The sequence below is a fragment of the Heteronotia binoei genome, chromosome 21, assembly GCF_032191835.1.
Source record: "Heteronotia binoei isolate CCM8104 ecotype False Entrance Well chromosome 21, APGP_CSIRO_Hbin_v1, whole genome shotgun sequence".
NCBI lineage: Eukaryota > Metazoa > Chordata > Lepidosauria > Squamata > Gekkonidae > Heteronotia > Heteronotia binoei.
In genome coordinates this window covers 70,974,664-70,995,006 of record NC_083243.1, presented here as the reverse complement: position 1 = coordinate 70,995,006, position 20,343 = coordinate 70,974,664, and the positions used below count along the sequence as shown (strand labels likewise).

Here is a 20,343-nt window from a genome sequence, read left to right as displayed (position 1 = left end):
TACTGGGCTGATGCTTCTGTGCTGCCTGGAGCAAAACTTTTCCCCAACCCGCTCTCATGGTCAATGTTCTGAGCCTATGGCCCAGGAAAAACATGAAGTGGCTGGGCATTGTGAGCTTCTCCCCACTACCACCTCGTCAGAGTGGCAGTGGTTCTCCAGGGTCTCAGATTGAAATCCTTCTCATAAACCACAGCCTGGTCCTTTTAACTAGAAGTGCCAGGGATAGAAACTGGGAACCTCTGCATGCCAAGCAGAGGCTTTTCAACTGAGCCTCTCCCCCAAATGAACAAGCCCAGCAAAAAAAAAAAAAAAGTTCCACTGTAGCAAGGGGAAGGCGGAGCCAGTTGCTCCCAGAAGAGCCAAGGCAGGAGCCCAGAAAAAGAAAAAAGGAGAAGGGGAAACAGCCACCCACTGTAGCAAGGCAAAGCATGAAGGAGGCAAAGTCAGTTGCACCCAGGAGAGCCAAGGCAGAAGCCCAGAAACACAGAAGCCCAGAAAAACAGAAGCAAGCCAAAGTATGAAGGCAGTGAGGGGGAGGCAGAGTCAGTTGCACCTGGGAAAGCCAAGGCATAATGAGCCAAGTTTGCAGGCTGGTTCTGTTCCGCGTGTCACACATTTGACACCCTTGCTCTACACTACTATTTTTTTCATCGCTTAATGTTTAGCTTCATTCTGTAAAATTACACTTTTTTGTGTGTCTATATGGTATACCTTCCCACTTCATTTCATATTAAAGCTGGCCATATCTCATGAAAACTTATGTCATAATAATTTTGGTAGTTTTTAAGAACCATAACAGACTCTCTGTTGCCTTTCCTGAAGCAGATTAATATGGCTAACCCTTCAAATTTTGAGCTGCTTTCTGTACCACCAATTAATAAATGTAATATAATATTCTTGAGATGAACTTTTATCTTTTTTTCTTATGAAGATTTTTTACACTCCAAAACATATTAAAATCTTATTCTCTTCATTCTTTTCTAGATATTTTGGAAAGGAATGGGAGCCAATTTGATGTAGTGGTTAAGTGCGCACTCTAATCTGGGAGAACTGATTCCCCACTCTTCCACTTGCAGCTGCTGGAATTGCCTTGGGTCAGCCATAGCTCTCGCAGAGTTGTCCTTGAAAGGGCAGCTTCTGTGAGAGCTCTCGCAGCCCCACCTACCTCACAGGGTGTTTGTTGTAGGGGAGGAAGATAAAGGAGATTGTGAGCCACTCTGAGACTCAGAGTGTAGGGCAGGATATAAATCCAATATCATCTTCTTAAAAGGAGTTTCTCCCTCCCTGTCAAGTCACATCTGACTTAAGGAGACCCTGAGGGATTTTCAAGACAACAGCTGTTCAGAAATGGTTTGCCATTGACTACTTTTGTGTAGCATCCAAATACTAACCAGGGTTGACCCTTAGTTTACAGGATCTGATGAGATTGGGCTAGATTGTACTCCTTTAACTGTGCTGACCTTTTTCTTTTCAATGATTTATATCCCGCCCTTCCCACAAGTGGCTCAGGGCGGCCAAACACATAATATCCAGTGGCTCTGGATAGCCCAAACACATAATTTCAATACTGTTTTACCATCATACCCACATCAAGTTGTATGTTTTCTAGAATTTAGGACAGGATGTGCACCTGAAATTTCAATAATTTCTAACTACTTTTACAGCCAAAGATTAATTAAAAGCTATAGCACTACCAGAAAAGAGTGGATCAGAAAACACAGATTTAGCTAATAGTGCTCAATATGCTTTTTCCAGGTTAAAGATAATATGGATACCCTCCTTTACCATATAGAACAAGATCTAGAAACAGAACATATTTATCCTACCTTTCCTCCAAAGAGTTCAGGGTATCATAAAGTCTCCCCTCATACCACTACGGTTCTGTGAGTTATCTTATGAAAAACAGAAAGAGGGAAAAAAAACCCCACATCTCCAAGTTTAACACTCTAGCCACTATGCCACACAAGCTAAAATGTTACATTTCCACAGAAACTTGTTAGAAGACCAATAGCAAATTCAGATCATAGGTATTTCGAACACACTGTGTTAATAGAAATATAAGTTTAATCAATAGTAGCTTAATAATCACTCCTCTTTTTCCACTTTGCTGAATATTCTTGAAAAAGAAGAGCAGTAGGTGGAAAGAAAGCAGGAAAAGAGCCTAGGAAATAGCTGCTCTAAAGTGCATATTCAGATCACTTCAGTTTTAAATCATTTGACTGCTTATAATAAGAACAGATCTTCAGCCCTCACAACATCCTGAGTGAAGTGAAGATTCTAATACTGAACGATGAGGGATGAATGAAAATACAAAATCAGAGAATAATAGTTTATTCCCAATCAAATCCTATCTGTGCAAGAAACTGTAAGGGCAACAGGAAGAAAAGGGCCATTGGCTGTTCAAGAGGGTGGGTTCAGTACAACAAATGTGGGATCAAAGACCTTGACTCCGTCATCTATCTTTACCACAATCTGGGTATAAAGTCAGGATCAGGAATATTGCTTTTTCAGTGTTCCTAATCACAGGGACAAAACCTGTTTTGGGTCCAGTTTAAATAAGCATAGACTCTGAAACTATGCTGCAGTCACTATAGGTAGAGGCCAGTGTACTCAGTTCAAGGCATATGCTGGACCAGCACGTTCCTCTTTTACACACATTTATGCCTCGAGCACAGATATGATCCTATTAATGTGGCAGAGGAAGCATGAAGCATCAGAGCAAAAACGCAGGGAGACAGCCACAGAGGAGATAATTGTGGGACCAGACAGCAACACTAACAGCTTTAGAATTAATGTGCAAACTAACTAATGAAAGACAATATAATGATCTATTTCAGGCATCCTAGAAAGCAGATAGTCCTAACCCCGCCCCCTAATATTACCATTGCTTTTACAGCCCCATCCATGTTTATGTGGAAATAAGTTCTATTAAATGAGAACATAATCAGTTTGTTTATTTCCCCACAGAACGAAGGGCTTTGCCTGCAACCTGCTTTCCAGAACACATGCGAGAAGCACCTTTATTTACTCTAAATAAAGAGTAAATAAAGGTGCCCGCGGAGGAGGCTGAGCCAGCACAACGAATCCAAAGCCCAGCCTGTGGGCCTGTGAGTGAACAACTGCTTTCAAGGACTGACTTCACAGCTGCTGAGAAGGGCGGGATTTTGACTTAGAAAAAGGGAGAAGACGGGCTCCAAAACTCCGCCCGCTATGGACTTACCTAGGGAATCTGTCCTTCAGTTTCCTCAGGCTCTGTCTAGTTGGGGGAACTTGAGCCAGGAATCGGGCGATCTCTTCATACTGGGCTTTGCTCAGCTTCATGCCTCCCGCTCAATCTCGGAGGAAGGAAGAGGAGGAGCTGCTACAGTTTGAAGAGAGCGCGCGGAGGAGATAATTGCCCCCTAGGGCTGATTAAGGGGACAGGAATACACGTGATGATGGGGGGGGAACCAAAAGAGTAAATTCAATGAAAACCTCTGCCCCGAGCCCTTCAAGTCCTCTCTGCAGCCGGAAACAGAAACGCCCATGCGCGACTCCGCCCTGGTGCGTCTACGCTGAGAGCGATACTCGGCCTTTTCCTCTTGTGTGCAGGAACTGCAGCCGCGTCTGGCGGGGAATGCTGGGGAGGAAAACGGGAGGCCAAAATACGTGCCTTCTTCGGCGGAGAGTTGGGTTGATGCCACTATTGGGGCCGTTTCGTGCTTTTAATCAGAGCAAAAGGCCGCTTCTTGTAAGTTTCTCTTCTGTCTCCTCCTGTTTGTGCAAGAAATTTAAAGAGCTGCATGAAGGAAAAAGCCATTAGTCTGTTCAAAAGGGTAGCCCAAACAGAAAGGGAGGCAGCAAAAGAGCTCTAGCCCTCCTGCCACCACGTTTCTTTCAGTCACCTGAGGGAGAGGCGAAGATTGAGCTGGAAAGACATGAGAACGGATTTATTGAAACTAATGACAGTAATACCATGAGGAACAATGGGAGATCTGAATGCCTATTGGATATAATGGGAGCCAGGAATACCAATTGACTTTGCATTGGCTCCACTGAAACGGTACTGCAAGCAAAAGTTGCAATGAAAATGCGGGATGAACTTCAAGAAAACTGTCCTGGCTCTGGAGTGACATCTCCAGAATGGAATGGACGCCTCTGAGTCCAGTTAGACTGCTCTGGGAATGGAACAGCAGTCCCTACTAGTGGCATAAATGTTCTAGGATTGGAATCACAGGCTCCAAGATGGCATTACAGTCTGTGGATGTAGCAGAAGTGTGCTGCAACTGGAGTGACAGGCACCAGAGTGGAATGACTGTCCCTTGGGCCAGATTAATTGATCTCTACTGGAATAATGGTTCCAGGGACTGGTAATTCCCTGAAACTGGAATGATAGCTGCCTCACATGGAATGATGGAATCAGTGCTCTGGGACTGAAATGACACCCTGCCCCCTGGAGAATTTCAGCACAAGGGATTAAAATGAATTATGTTCCTTGGGGTAGCATAACTATTCTGCGGGCCTGATCAAAGCCTTGGGCGGGACGGTTCTGGTACATGGGGTAGATGTTTGACACCCCTGAGATACTGTACTGTGACTCGAATGACAGCTCCCCCACAGAGTGGAATGACCATCCATGAGATTCAAATCAGTGGTCTGCAACTGCAATCATGAATCTGGCATTCAAGTCCCAGATCACTATTTCCAGGTCCAAGGTCTGTAATTCCACTCTGGGGGCCATCATTCCATTTCTGGAGTACTGATTCCCATTCCAGGGACTGTCATTCCACTTTGAAGATGTCATTCCAGTCACAGTACAGTTTATCTGGGTCAAGGGGCTGTCATTCTAGTCCTATATTATTGATTCTAGTCCCATGGGCTTAGCACTGCTATGCATATACTTTTTACTACACTGCTTCCTGCAGGGGTGAGTGTTGGATGTGGGAGAGGTGGCTCTCTAAGGGCACTAATGGATTTCTCTCAGTACAGGTGCTCTGTAAGTCAGGGGTGTCAAACATGTCCCAGGGGTCAAATCAGGCCCCCAGAGAGCTCCCATCAGGTCCCCAAGCAACTGGCTGTCATCTGCTTCCTTCTCCCTATCTCTTGCTTCCTGCTGCATAAATAGCTTGCTTTTCAAAGCTTGCTCAATTACACAGGAGCCTTAAAACAAAACCTCTATTTTCTCCATTGACTGAGGCTCCTCCCTTGGAGAGGAAGGGGAGAAGGCAGAGCCTGTTTTTCCAGATGCTTTTGCAAATATGCTACTGGAATACTTATTAGAAAACACTAAGAATTCTGTAACTCAGGCAATAGCAAAATATTGTTTTTAGCCCTAAATAAGTGAAAGTTTTTATCAAAGTAGAGATGGTTAATAATGCCATTTTTCAGGGTTAACATTGGTGGAATTTGATGATGAGAATGCTTTTATGTAATCAGATATTGTGGTCTGTGACTACAAGATTGTTTATATTGTTAGTGCTGGTCAATTGACCATAATAAATTGTAGTAAATTGGCATTTTTCCAGGCTCTCTTAATTGCATAGCAGAGCTACTGAGTCAAGCCTCTCTCCCTTCTATTGGCTGAGGTACCTTCCCCCCATCTCCTGAGGAAGGAAGGAAAGAGCCACAGCTTCCTGTGCCCAGTTCCCTGGATCCCATGGGAGAAATACAAAGAAAGCACCTTTAAGATCAATGAGTGCGAACATTTTAAGCAGGTTTTAAGGGTGTTTTTTTTTTAAAAAAATGTAATTGTGTTTGTGATCTTTATAAAATTTATATTTCTGCTAAAAAGGTAAAGGTAGTCCCTGTGCAAGCAGCAGTTGTTTCTGACTCGGGTGACGTCACATCACAAAGTTTTCACAGCAGACTTTTTATGGGGTGGTTTGCCATTGCCTTCCCCAGTCATCTACACATACACATATGGCCTGGCCTGACATGGCCTGGCTTGACATGGCCCGGTCCAACAAGGTCTCATTTATGTCATATCCGACCCTCTTAACAAGTGAATTCGACACCCTGCAGTGGTTCAGACCTGGCACTACCCTGGATGTTCTCCCTCTGAGGCAGAGGCCACCTTGTGGGTGATTCCCAACCAATCAGTAGGGAGACAGGACTAAACTTCAACTTCCTGCTTCTGTTGGGAGTCGCCCACATCTCAGTTCTTTTCCTGCCTCTGTAGGGAGATCATCGACCTTAGGAGTCAGCCATCCTTATTCTTTATAATTCTGCCTACTTCTAACTCGCTAATTCTTTATTATTCTTTATTATTCCTTATTATTCCTTTATTCTCAGTCTGGTCTTTCCCCATCTTACTTCTTACTGCTCTTTGCCTTTTCTTCAATAATCCCCTGTCGGGGATCGCCCCATTGGCGTCGCGCCATTTTATTGCCCTGAGTTAGCACCTTACCAGGGCCAAAGAAAGGCACTGGCTCTTGCTAACGAGGCAGTCAAATGACGGTTTCTTATCAGACGGAGAGTGTGAGCCCATAAGTGCTCAGCACATCAGTGGAGCCGGCAAGACCCAAGAGTGGCTTGTACAGGCCTCCCCATCAACGCCGCCTTTTTGCAGCTCTGCAAAACACGCCAAAACAGGCCGCCTCAGTAACAACGCCCAGACCAGCAGTACAATGCAGAGCACAAGCTGCCAAGATCGCTCCCTGAGCTTTGAAGGTGGTGAGACTTGCGAGCCGAGCTTGTTAGTGAGAGAGAAAGCGGCTGGTGCAGGGGCCCAATCCATGGCTGAGCATAGTGCCACCTTTACACATTCCTCAAGAGCAGACCGACTAGTGGCTGCTCAAGATACTGCACGGGAAGGTTTGATTCCTATTTTACTGCCCCAAGACTTTTTCTCTGTACTGAGAGACCAGAAGAGGGAGGAAATGCAACAATATTGTAAAAAACGTAGCAAAAAGAGACATAGATCTCATTCTTCTTCCTCTTCATCCCCACCAAGAAGACCAAAAGGCAAGGGTAAATGGTCCACTAAGGCAGCACAAAAGCAAATTTCCCCCCTAAGCAGGGGAAAAGACCAATCAAAGTCTGGAGGAGATGACCAATCTGAAAGAAATAGTGACAGAGAAGAGGGGGAATTCCTCACAGATGAGGAAGACCTAAGTATTGAAGTACCAGACAAATGTGAAGCCTATCAGTATTTACTCATTAGAAGACTTACAGCTCCAGACCTCCAGGATGATCCTGACATGGAGGAGGAGGAGGATGAAAAATCTAAAGTAAAACACAAGGAAGGGGACATAGAATTTTTCCCTCAACAGGCATCCTACACAAAGGCGTTTCCCTTCCCAAAATACTTTGAAAGAAAATTCCTTCACTTCTATCTAAATCAACATCTGCAGTTCAGAGCACTCCCATTCAGCCTCTCCTCAGCCCCAAGAGTGTTCACCAAAGTTCTAATCAATTTAGTCATCCTACTCAGGGAACAAGGGATTCACATCCATCCGTATTTGGATCACATACTGATAAGAGCACCCTCCCTGGAGAGAGCTCAGTTAGATATCAGCAAAACCATTTCCACCTGCAGAGTCACAGCTTTTTGGTGAACATCCAAAAGAGTTCCTTAGAACCAACGCATCGCCTAGAGCACCTGGGAGTCATCCTAGACACTATTCAGAATCGCCTTTACCTTCCACTCCAAAAAGCACAAAAAATAAAAGAGATGTCTTCTTCAGTAATGAAGAGCAGAACATAATCTCTAATGACTTTGGCTACCCTGCAAGGCCTGATGATTGCTACAATAGACGTGATTCAATAGGGCAGGTTCCAGGCAGACCACTTCAGAATTTCTTGCAGCCATTTCAGTATATCAAGATAGATTGCTCCGTAAAAGTCCCATTGAAACTGAAGTTCAGCCTTTGCTGGTGGACAAGAATTGCCAACTTGAACCAGGGGAAACAATTTTGGATAAGCGACTGGATCCAATTTTACACAGATGTTAGTCTCACATGCTAGGGAGCCACTTGCCAAAATGTTCCAGTCCAAGGTACCTGGAGCCAGGAAGAGTCCAAGCTTCCGATCAATGTACTGGAACTAAGAGCTATCAGACTGGCATTACTACACTTCGTTTCCAAAATCAGCAGCTGTCATGTCTTGATCAGGACAGACAATGTCTCCGCAAAATCATACATCAACAGACAAGGAGACTCCAGATCCACACTTCTTCTCAGGGAAGCATCGCTCATACTAGCATGGGCACAGGTCCACCTGACATCGCTCAGAGTGGAACACGTTTCTTCACAAGATATTTCCATCTGAAGGTGGAGGACACAGATGCACTGACAGCCCTGTGGCCACAAACCTTACTGTTTGCATTCCCACCAACCCACTCTTACCAAGGGTAATAAGAATAATCAGATTACTGAGAGTCGAAGTAATAGTGGTGGCTCCATACTGGCCAAGGCGACCTTGGTTCGCAGATCTTCAAGCATTATCAACACACCCTCCGCTAACTCTACCGATATCAGAGGACATGCTGCATCAGGGGCCAATTTTCCACCCACGTACAGAATGGTTACATCTAACCATGTGGAGATTGAGAGGGCAAAGTTGCTGAAACTGGGATATTCAGAGCAGGTGATACAAACAATCCTAGCATCTCAGAGACCTTCAGCAGTGCGTATCTACAATATGACCTGGAAAGCATTCGTTGGTGCAGAAGGAAACAAATCAACCCGTTAAAACCTGAATTGAGAGAGATCCTTCAGTTTCTTCAGGATGGAATGGCATCAGGTCTCAAGGCAGCTACGCTACGACAGCAAGTGGCAGCCTCTCCTCTATCATCTGTGTTGTCAATCGGAGATAAGGTCATTCTTGCTAGAAATCCACACATTTCAAGGTTCTTGAGAGGTGCTACTCAATCTCCCCACCCCCCCTCAGGATCACAGATTTCCTACTTGGAAGCTGAACACCATTCTCACAGCTTTAACAAAAGCTCCATTGAACCCATAAAGGAGGTTCCATTATCCTTCCTTAGGATGAAGGTCATCTTTCCGGTGGCCATAACGTCAGCCAGGAGGGTCTCTGAGCTGGGAGCACTCTCTGTTCATAAAGACCTATGTATATTTCATAAGGACAAACGGACCCCACATTTAGACCTAAGGTGGACTCTAGCTTCCATTGGTCTCAAGAGCTATACTTATCATCATTTTGTCCACACCCATCACATCCCAATGAAAAGATGTGGTATAAATTGGACGTCAGGCAAGCTCTAAGATGCTACATTAACAGAACCAGAGACTGTCGCAAAACAGATTCGCTATTTATAAACATTTCTCCTCTACATGTAAGCAAGAAGATGTCCAATGCTGCAATCAGCAAAACCTTATGCTTGTGCATTTCCAAAGCATACAAAGCTCAAAAGTTGGTTCCTCCACAAGGTTTGATGGCCCTCTCAGTTAGAAGCGCGGCTACAAATGCAGCCTCATCTAACAGAGTTTCCGTAGAGCAGATCTGCAAGGCAGCTACGTGGTCATCAATATCAATCTTTATTAAGTATTATAAGATCAACACATACAACTCAGCTGATGCCGCTTTTGGGAGAAAGTACTTCAGCGCGTTTTGGGGGACGCTGATGGCGAGCTCCTTCCCATTCTTTAAGGACACTGCTTTAAGATGTCCCACAAGCTGACCTCCGCCTCAGAGGGAGAACGACCATTGGATACTTCTTGTGAGGCAACGAACACCCAAGCAGTAGCTGCTATAAGACTGCAACCTCAAATCTTGTCTTTATGAGAAAAACGACCATTGGATACTTGCTGTGGGGGATCCTTCTCCTCTGAAGATAGGAGGCCACCTTGGCCCTCCCTAGATTTGCCATCGATGAGAGAAAAAGAAAGACAGTAGAAAGCTCAAAACAACAGTAAACTTCTCGTTTCCATGTTCTTACCTGTATAACCTGTATCTTTCCTGTTTTACTAAGTTTCGAGTCTGATGTTTTTTATCAGCTATGTTTTTCAGTTAGAGAATAGGTTCCTACTGCTTCAGGAATTGCCGAACTGAGATGTGGGCGACTCCCAACAGAAACAGGCAGTTGAAGTTTAGTCCTGCCTCCCTACTGATGGGTTGGGAATCACCCACAAGGTGGCCTCCTATCCTCAGAGAAGGATCCCCCGCAGCAAGTATCCAATGGTCGTTTTTCTCATAAAGACAAGATTTGAGGTTGCAGTCCTATAGCAGCTACTGCTTGGGTGTTAGTCTTTTTTCACTAAAAGTCCACATGCACAGGCTCAAGATGTTAGAAGGTTACCTGCAGACTTCATCTTGGGCAGTAGCTCACAGGAGCAGAGCTCTGGAACCTCAAAATTTTATTGTGCTTTCTTATCCCCCCCCCCAAAAAAAAAAAACTTGTTTCTGGGTTCCGTTGTTCAAACCCCCTGTGAGAATTTTGATGAACTTTAAGATTGGACAAACTTTCTAATATTTTTCCCCACAAAAAATGGGAAAATAACCAAAACATACAAAGCAGACAGATGAAAATATTCATCATGCCACTGTTGCCACATAGGAGAAAGTGATTTTAAAATTATGATGGGAGTAAGGTTTTATTATGACAATTATAATTCAAGAAGCATTTTAAGGTAGATACTGAGCTGATATAATTTAGTACATCTTCTGGTGATGTCAGATGTGTGTGGCATATGTAAATGAGTTATGCTAATGAGCTCTAGCACCTCTTTTTTTACAAAATGACCCGCCTCCTCAACCCAAGTAACACACTGGTAATCAGTTGTAGCTGTTCTCCTATTCAGCTCTCAGTCACTTTCTCTAGTAAGAACTGAACTAGGTGGGCTCTAATTATTTGCATGTTCATTGGAGACAACTACATTCTGTTGAGCTGTAGAATTAATTTTCAGACATAAGTATCTTTGAATTAAATTGGGTTTAAAAGCTTAAAGATTTAAAGCTGTCAAATATAACGGGACTAAACCTGTGGTTTTTAACCAGCACCCACCAAGTACAATCAAAACATAAAAACAGGTCTCTAGACAAAGCAGCTTTATATAGGCATATAATATACAGATTTTAGGCATACAATCAATTAGACCCTTTAACCTGATGATCACTAGCTAACTCCTTAATGTCTGGCTTTATTTCTGTTTTTTGTGTACCATTTTTGTAAGGGCCTGCAGGAGAAATCTGGGGTTTTATCCTTAGAAGGAAGAGAGCACTGAGAAACAACAATAGTGGCTGTCAGAAACCATTGCAACTGGGGAAAGGGTATCGCCTAAAATCATGAAGGATTCCCATCCCAGATTCACAGTTGGATCCCATTAAAAATCACAGGTATAAACTGCCCTTCAGGAAAATAATTTTTCATTTTAAGTGGATTGTGATTTGGACTGATCAAATTACATACACTCGTAAACATTTTCTGTGCCCACAGAAAACCGATTCAGATAAAACATGTTGCCTGTTTTCTGTGTGGATGTGGGGGGTTTGTATTAAAGAACAATCACATGAACCCACCTGCAGCATGACAACTATAAATTAAACTATTGGGGTAATGTTTTACAGTGAACTTGAAAATAGTCTTTTGCTAGTTCATCAATGGTGAATAGGTGAGCCTAGAAGTTTTTATAAATTGGAAGGATTTATTCTTTTTTATTTTGGTGCTGTTGATGTCCCACAGATGACTTGCTTTGGAATATTGGGTTGGGCAAGTAAGCTAGTAAAAATTAATGTGAGCTAGTAACTTTTGTAGACATATTTACAAGGCAGCATAACAAGATGCTACAGATACGTCTTAAAAATGATAAAGCATCTGAAGGCTGGATTTTAACTGTTTTGTGCAATCATTGGTGATACTATTTTGCTTTAAAGAGCAGTTCGGAATCTTGTGCCTTTTTCATTGGAAATTCCTTTGACACATAGTTAATACTGGATATAGTCTTATCCTGTGCAAGTTTATTTAGAAGGTATCACACTGTTTATACAGGTTTGCACTTCTAATGTGTTTTTGTTAAGCTGAAGTTATTTTCAGGCATGGAAGTAGAATGTGGGAGAAGATCTCATTGCAATCCTACATATACTTACTTGCTTTTGAGGAAACCTTGGCAGAAAATTGTATTTTTAACATTTATTTAGTCTCTGTTGTTGTTATGAATCCCATATGGCTTCCTCTAATGTCATATATTAAAAGCCATGTACATTGAAAAAATCTGATGTCTTGTAGGAATTGTTGTCCAAGTATTCTGTTCTGCCCATTGGCAACTAGAATAAATCTCCTGTTTTTGTAAATGCAAAATGTAATATAAGGGCACAAGTTAAAATATGATCCAGTGATGCATTTCTGAGATTGTACATTCTAGATCAAATCAAACCTGAATTCTCCCTAGAAGCTAAAATGACTAAGCTAAGGCTATTGTACTTTGGTCACATTATGGGAAGACAAGAGTCACTTGTGAGACATGAGAAGGCAAGACAATAATGCTAGGAAAAGTTGGAGCAACAGCAAAAGAGGAAGAGCCCACATAAGATGGATTGGTTCAATAAAAGAAACTGCAGCCCTCAATTTGCAAGACTTAAACAAAGCTGTTAACGAAGGGACGTTTTGAAGGTCATTAATTCACAGGGTTGCCATAAATCAGAAGCGATTTGATGGCACTTACATATATGCACACAGAGTTCCACGTGGAGAGCTATGTGAGGTTTCTAGAGTGAAAACCATACACGGGTTTGTGAGTTCTGCCTTCTATTTCCTTCTACTTCTCTTTCATGCTAAACCCTTTTTCCTGCTCTAACCATAATTTGCTATGAGAGTTGAGTTGTGTATTTTTGAACAGACTTCCTTCTCTCCCTTCACCCCAAGCTATTCCCTCTAGTTTGACTGGGTCCTGGTATTCCTGCATGCATGAACACCTTAGTATGTAGGTAACTATTAAAGGTGGTCAACACACTAAGCATCATTAAAAGAAAAGAGCTTCATTAATCATCACATAGTATAATTCTACTGGTGTGGTGACAAATCTGACCATCCTGATTTGTTGGGGCTCAGTGGGACTGTACAGTACAGGCCTTTGGCCTGTCAAACTATCAATCAAGAGTACTTGTGTGCCATTGGTTGAGTCTGCTCCTTTCTCCCGCCCAAGTGGCTGTTGCCAGCCAGTAAAGCTGTCAGTAAAATGCAACTAGCCTTAGTTCTGGCAGTTACTGTGGGAACACACTATTGGCCCATCATGCATCGATCACCATCTCTGGCCTACCATTGGCTGACTCCCTTGCCCCACCTCCTGCAGGCCCAGGAATGTTGAACACACTGCCAAAACAAGTCTTACCTCAGAGACAGCCACATCTCCAGCTCTTCTCTTTCAACCAGTCTCAGAAAGGGCTGCAGAGTTCCTGTGACCTCACAAAAGGCCCTATCAACAGCCCACACAGATGACCTCCCAGCACATGCAGCCTCCAAAGGCCACTGCAATAGCCAGGGAACCTGGCACAACCTCAGGGGGCATGGCTGTCTCACCTTTACTGTCTTTCGCGCCCTCTCTCCGTCCTCGCCTCAGCCCAGGATGGTTGCCTGAGAACGAGATAGGGAAGCCTCACAGGTTGTTCAGATCAAAGGGAATTAGCAGAATGATGTAAGCTGCTTTGGTGTCCCCCCCCCCCCCCCCCCGTGAAGGACTGTACTTTTTCTATCTAGAGGCTGTAGGGTTGCCAACTCCAGGTTAGGAAATTCCACCTGGCAGAGATTATCTCCCCTTGCGGTGTGGGGGGCGGTGTAAAGGAGACTGCCACTCCCAGATAGGGTTCTCTCACCCAGCTACGGGCGTAATTACTGCACCAGGAAGGGAACTCCTGAGTCAAAAGATACACAGTTCGTTTTTATTGAATCAATTCCAGGACCAAAAGAAGAGAGAGAAAACAAAAGGGCACAACAAGGATATTCAATCCAAGTAACTTCTCCAATAGTTACCACTTGTAACAATTCCAAGCCGTTAGCAGATTCCTTGCTCTGACTTCTGAGGGGGGTTGTTTTCAACAATAAAGTAAAACAAATTGCAGGTATCTTCCTGGTGCCAACTGCAAGTAAAACGTTATCTCCTCTTCCTAATTCTGTTCCCACTCCACGGGCTTGGGCACCTGGCTTCCACCCCGCCTATTAGGCTGCCTTGGCCTAATTTGAAGCAGCTGTCAACTTCATCATACAAAGATAAAGATTAACCGTTGCAATTCAGAGGAGAGGAATCTTCAAAGGCCTGGAGTTACTATTACACGTTCTTTGTCCTTTACAGGGGGAATTAATGCCTTCACTTAGATGGGTGGGAAGACAGCAAGGCTGGGGGTGTACTCACCCAGAGGCCTTCAGTGGTACCTTTCCAGGTTGGTGGGAAATTCCTAAGGTATCACTACAGACCTCTGAGGGAGAGGCCTTTCCTCCTAAGGAACCACTTCTGCCAATCTCCAGGTAAAGGTTGAAAATCACTCAGAATTACAACTGCTAGCCAGATGGCAGAGATCAGCTCCCCTTGAGGGGGGGGGGACTGAGGCCTTTAGTGGTATCCTTTCATGTTGGTGAGAAATTCCTGTGGTGGAGTTTGAGGAGGTCATACGAGTTAGGGCTTCAGAGTGGGGTCTGCCAGGCACAGGTTCTTACTGTGAAAGCTGACTGGGTGATTTTGGACCAGTCACACACTTCCAGCCTAACGTGCCTCACAGGGTTGTTGTTCAGATCACATGGGGTGGGGAGCAGAATGATGTAAGCTGCTTTTTTTCTCTCCCATACTGTGAAGAAATACTCCTTTTCCTATGTTGAGGCTGCAGGGAGGGGGAAGATGATGGAAACCTGAAGTCAGAGGAGCAGATAAAGGGAAGGAGATCAGGTTGCCAACTCCAGGTTAAGAAATCCCTGGATATTTAAAGGGTGGGGCCTGGAGAGGGTGAGGTTTGAGGAGGGATAAGACCTTAGATACAATGCCATTTTCACCTGGGGAACCACTGGAAATCACTCAGATTTACAATTGCTCTCTAGATGGCAGAGATCACCTTCCCTTGAGGTGGGGGTCAATGGGTGGGAAGAGACAGCTAAGGTGGCAGGCACTTGCCCAGAGCCTCCTTCCAAAGCAACGGGCCTTACTCCTAGTTAAGCATAAATTATGTATAAACCAAACACTGATAGATTGGAATTACTTGGAGTACAGCTAGGGATGTTGCAGATTACTAAACAAATAAAAAAGACTATGTTTTGCTAATACAGTTGATTTATGGCAAGGTTTTTCAACTTTCAGAGTTGGTTTGCCATTGCCTGCTTCTGCACAGAGACGGTGGAATTTGTCCATGTCTCCCATCCAAATATCGACCAGGGCCAATATAATACGGTGCGTTCAATGCATTGACGAGGCGAAGAGATAGTGATCATCAGCTCTTTATTAGGTACAGCACAGTATAGGGCTGCACTCAAAGACTGAGGAACGGGGCCAACTATATTCAACTCAGGGTTCCCGTGCAAGCATGTTATTGGATCATTCAAACCAGCAGGGATCCTGTGATGGTGCAGGGCAGCAGGGATTTGGATCCTGCTACCCATTGTTCTCAAGTCCTCAAGCTCTGTTCGTATGGCTCCAATGAGCCAGGCAGGAACACCCAATTCAGTCCTCACTAGAGTCCATGTACACAACATCCCTCCGCACCTAGTTCACAAGCCCTAGCAGACATAGCCTCTTAAGTAGGCAGGCTTGTGGTGTCTGTACACAGAGGGTGTTTGTTTTGGGAGAGTCGGGTGGTGGTGCCCTTGGTGCTGTGGCAGCAAGTCCTTACCGCACTACACAAAACCCACCTGGGGATCGTGCACATGAAGGCTCTGGCCCACAGCTACATTTGGTGGCCTGGAATTGACGATGCCATTGAGTCTTGGGTTGCCCAGTGCCAGCCTTGCCAGGAGATATGTCTGGCTCTGCCCTGAGCTTGAGGTAGTCCCCATGGCATCTACCTTCTCCCAGCCATCATTGGGGGTCTCCACAAGGTCTTCACTGCTCATGGCTTGCCTGACACCCTCATGTTGGAGACAAAATGTAGAGTGGGTAAAAATTTACATAAACATGGATTTTTACCAAGCAAGTAAAATCCAAGTGGTAAATGCAGAGGATTGCAAAAGAGTTTTGTGGTGGTTCACTGCTGAAGTTTCTTTTTCATTGAATTAAGTGGCAGTTTTCAGACATGTTATTAGTCTTAAAACCATGAAGAACAGAGCTGCAATACTGTAAAGAAAGGGAATCACATATACAGTTTCTCTTTTTGTCGCTTGTGCCTTAACTATAGCTGTACGTCCTCTTCCTTAGAGACAAAAACATATAAAATGACAAAAGAGCTTTTTTAAAGCAGAAAAAAAATCTGATTATATATAAAAAGATTTTATTTTCTTTTGATCTGAAAAGTAATATCTCTATTCCTTAATATTACTAAATGGGGGGAGCCTTTTTCCTTATGCTATCCATTTAAAACCCCATGAGGGTATAATTTTCTTGGGCTACAGAAAGGATCATTTTCCCCTTTCTTACCAAAGATTAGATTACCACTTTTTTTCCTGAAATTGAGGTTTCTTGATAATTACCTTCTTTTTCCTTGCCACTGCTCCTTTAGAAACAAATAATCATGCTCTTTTTAAGGAAAAATAGAATTTGTTCTTCTAGTGTGTCACGAGATAATTTTCCATTGAAAGCGATTTTTAAAAAAGAGGTGGTGCTGTTCATTTAAACTTGTGGAACTCTGTTTCACCAGCTACTTGGCTTGAAAACAACTAAACTGTTCCACCTAAATATATAGTTGGAATACCTGCATTAGGAGGCCACAAATATCAGATTGCAAAACAGAAGTTGAATATAGTTAACATAATACATTTATTAGGGCCTCATAAGAGAGTAAGTTTCCGCAGTCATAGGCCAAGACTTTGTTTAAATTCCTTTAGAACTAAGGGCTGGTACACATGACTCACTGAAATATGGTATTGTGCTTTTTGAGGAAGTATTCTGGTCTTTTGATTCTGGTGAGTGATAACCACACAATTCATATTTTCTTCAAGTTTCTAGAATATTGCCAGATGTAGTATATTTTCTGCCTCTTTGCTTTCAAACACCATTTCTTTTAAAGAGAATTCTCTGATGGCACATGATGTAGTTCTGTCTCTGAAGTTAAGCATATTTGGACCTAACTGCAGGAGAACATGTGGATGGGAAATCATGTGGAAACTTGAATATACCACTCTGAGTTCCTTAGATTGACAATGTGAATAATAAATTCCTCAGAAAAGGGGTTCCTCTTCCTCTGTTTTGCTATTCTGTAAATATACATTAATGCTTTATAAATAAGACTTGTAATTAAGCTTCTTCATGTTTATGGATGTGCTCCGATGAACACATAGTCTCCCCATTCCCAAATCAAATAACTCAGCTATTTTACAGACTCATTTCAGTCCCTGAGCCAAAAGGATTTATGATGCTAACTAAGCATTATGCCAGCATTTCTCTGTGTTACACTGGCACATCTGGAGATACATTGGTAACAAATTGAACCATCATGATGCTAGCATATCTGCTATGCTAACATAGACACAGGCAGAACCAGGAGTGTGACATGGAATAAGATGCAATCCTAAAGGGCTTTTCTCGGGAGTAGGCTCCATCGAATAATGTGGAAATTACTTCTAAATAGATCTGCTAAGAATTGCTCCCATAATCTGCTAAATTAGGGTTGCCAATAGGGATGTGCAAAAAAAAATACTTCGGTAGTACACGGATTCGGAAATATACGGGGGGGGGATACGGAATCCCGTATATTTCTGAATTCCGTGGTCGGAATACCCGCATATACGGTAGTTGTGCGGCTATTTCTGCATATATGGCCCCATTATACCCTATGAGCCATTGAAATCAATGGCAAATAGGGTATATTTGAAGCCGCCTGGAGGGGAGGGGGTTTGAGGGAGAGCCCCCAAATTTGCAGGGGACCTGTAGGGGACTCTCCTCTACAAACCCCCCAAGTCCCAGAAAGATTGGGCCAGGGGGTCAAATTCCTGGGGCACCCAAAGCCAAACCAAACTTCACACCAGAAAATCTCTATAGGACCCAAATGCACTATATACATCTATCTACTCTATGAACCCTGCCACACAAAACATAATCTGCTCAAGGTCTGCTCTGCAGACCTGGCTGCAGCAAACCCAGATGCCAGCTCTCCAGCCCTGCCCCAAAGAACGCGGGGAGAGCTGGCCAAGCACAACAAGCCTGCTGGTTCTGGGTCTCTCACCCAGGTGCCAGCTTCCCTGCCACAGAACACACAATCTACAGATGCCAGCCCTCCAGCCCTGCCCCAAACAACATGGGGAGAGCTGGCCAAGCACAACAAGCCTGCTGGTTCTGGGTCTCTCACCCAGGTGCCAGCTTCCCTTCCCCCACGAACCAGGAAAAGGGACAACAGGAGAAGGCCAATAAACTCAACTGTTAAAAAAGTGGCCTTTTAAACAATGAAAATTAGGCCAAACAGCCCCCCCCCCAAGAACCAGAAGAGAAAAGGAACAACAGCAGCACAACACAGCAGCAACAAATCAAACACAGAATCATTTTAAAACAGTAAAAAACTTAACTTTTAACAGTACAGGAACTTTACCAACCCCTCCCCCCAAAAAAACCCTTCACCCTTACCCCAAGAAATCCAAGCCACCCAAATCAGGAAAAGTAAAAGGACACTGCACTTTTAAAAGTCCTCTCACTAAAGTAAGATATGGGCAAATTGGCAAAAAAACCCTCCCACCCCAGGCCCCCTCCCCTAGCAGAACCCCTAACCCCAAATAAGCTACCCACCACCCAAATCTGGATAAGTAAAGGGACTCTGAGTCTTAAAAAGCCCTTTTACCAACTAAAATAAAAACAAGAACCCCAAGACTGTCTTACCTTAGACATCTTCTCTACTCCAAGCAAGTCTGGTAAGGCTGAGAGAGAGCAGCAGCAGCTGAGGCCAAGGGCCAGCACAGCACAATCTCTCTCACACAGCAACACATACCAACACAGTAGCAATGGAGGAGTCCAGCCAGGCAGACTCCTTAAAAAGGTTCTCTGGCCCTACAGAGAGCAGTTTCAAAAAATAGCACTGTTCTGTGATTGGCCAGACAACTGTGCTTACTTGGATACCCACGTAAGCAAAAGATCAAAAGAACAACAATGTTGCTGATGGCTGGGGGATCAGCTACACAACAGCCCTGCAAAAGCATGCATTTGCAATGCATTTGCAAATGCATGCTTTGGATTGGCTGCTGGGGTCCTCTTCCCCCTCCCCCCCTCCCTGATCCCAGGGAGGCTATGGGAGAGGAGGGAAAAGGCTACCAAAGGCGGGAAAGGAGGCAAGCAGCTCCCCTGAGGCTGCAGAAGCCCCTTTCCCGCCTTTTGCATTGAATTCCGTATACTTCCAAATATCTATACAAAAGTATACGGGGAGCCATACTCGGCTCCTGCATAATGGGCCCCAATTGGATTTGGCTGTATGCGATTCCGTATACACCCGAATCGGGTGATTCAGCGGTTGATTCGGTTCAGTTGAACCGAATGCACACCCCTAGTTGCCAGCCTCCAGGGGGGGGCTTGATCTGTTTTTACAGCTGATCTCCAGCTGACAGAGATCTGCTCCCTTGGAGAAATTATACAATAGCACAGGTACCGGTGTATTAAGCACAATATATACTTCAAAACCTCACCAGTTGAATTATCACTCACACCAAAAAGTGTATAAACAAACATTTACTGTACAGTTTATAGTAAGTTCATACAGCAAAATAATAGCACAAACACCCACATGAAGCTCTCCCAGACTGTTTTCTCTGCTACTGGCTCTCTAGAGACTTGAGCATGTATGCATTGATCTGTGATTGCATTCTTTGTACTGTGGCTCCAGTTAAAACAGCATTGAGAGAAGACTGACGAAGGGTAAAACCTATGAAACCATAGGAAATCCAGGAAATATGGTCTTTTGATATCTTTGTGAGAAGTTGTGCAGAACAATGCCCCTGTCTCCACCTGGATTCTGAACTGCAAGAAGCAGCTGAAGGCAATGCCTCTGAGACGTGTCTTTAGAAAACAGTCTGGGGTAGCGTCGTGTGGGTGTTTGTTCTATTATTTTGCTATAATGACTTATTATAAACTGTGCACTAAATGTTTGTTTACATGCTTTTTGTGTATGAGTGATAATTCAACTGGTGAGGTTTGAAGGATATATTGCCCCTGGAGAAACTGGCTGCTTTGAAGAGTGGATTCTATGGCATTTTACCATGCCGAAGCCCCTCCCTCCCCAAACCCATCCACCCTCTCCTGGATCCACTCCCAAAGTCTCCAGGTATTTTCCAACACAGACCTGGCAGCTCTACCAGTTGTA

General features: G+C 43.9%; 1 protein-coding gene across 1 annotated transcript in view; it reads right to left on the bottom strand.

Moving 5' to 3' along the window:
* Nucleotides 1-4,086, bottom strand: part of CDIN1 (CDAN1 interacting nuclease 1) — a 311,962-nt gene extending 307,876 nt beyond the window's left edge. Inside the window, exon 1 of the mRNA XM_060262588.1 lies at nucleotides 3,221-4,086. Within this exon, the coding sequence (XP_060118571.1) occupies nucleotides 3,221-3,321 (101 nt within the window). The 5' untranslated portion in view covers nucleotides 3,322-4,086. The remainder of the gene's footprint in view (nucleotides 1-3,220) is intronic.
* Between the last annotated feature and the right edge of the window lie 16,257 nt (nucleotides 4,087-20,343).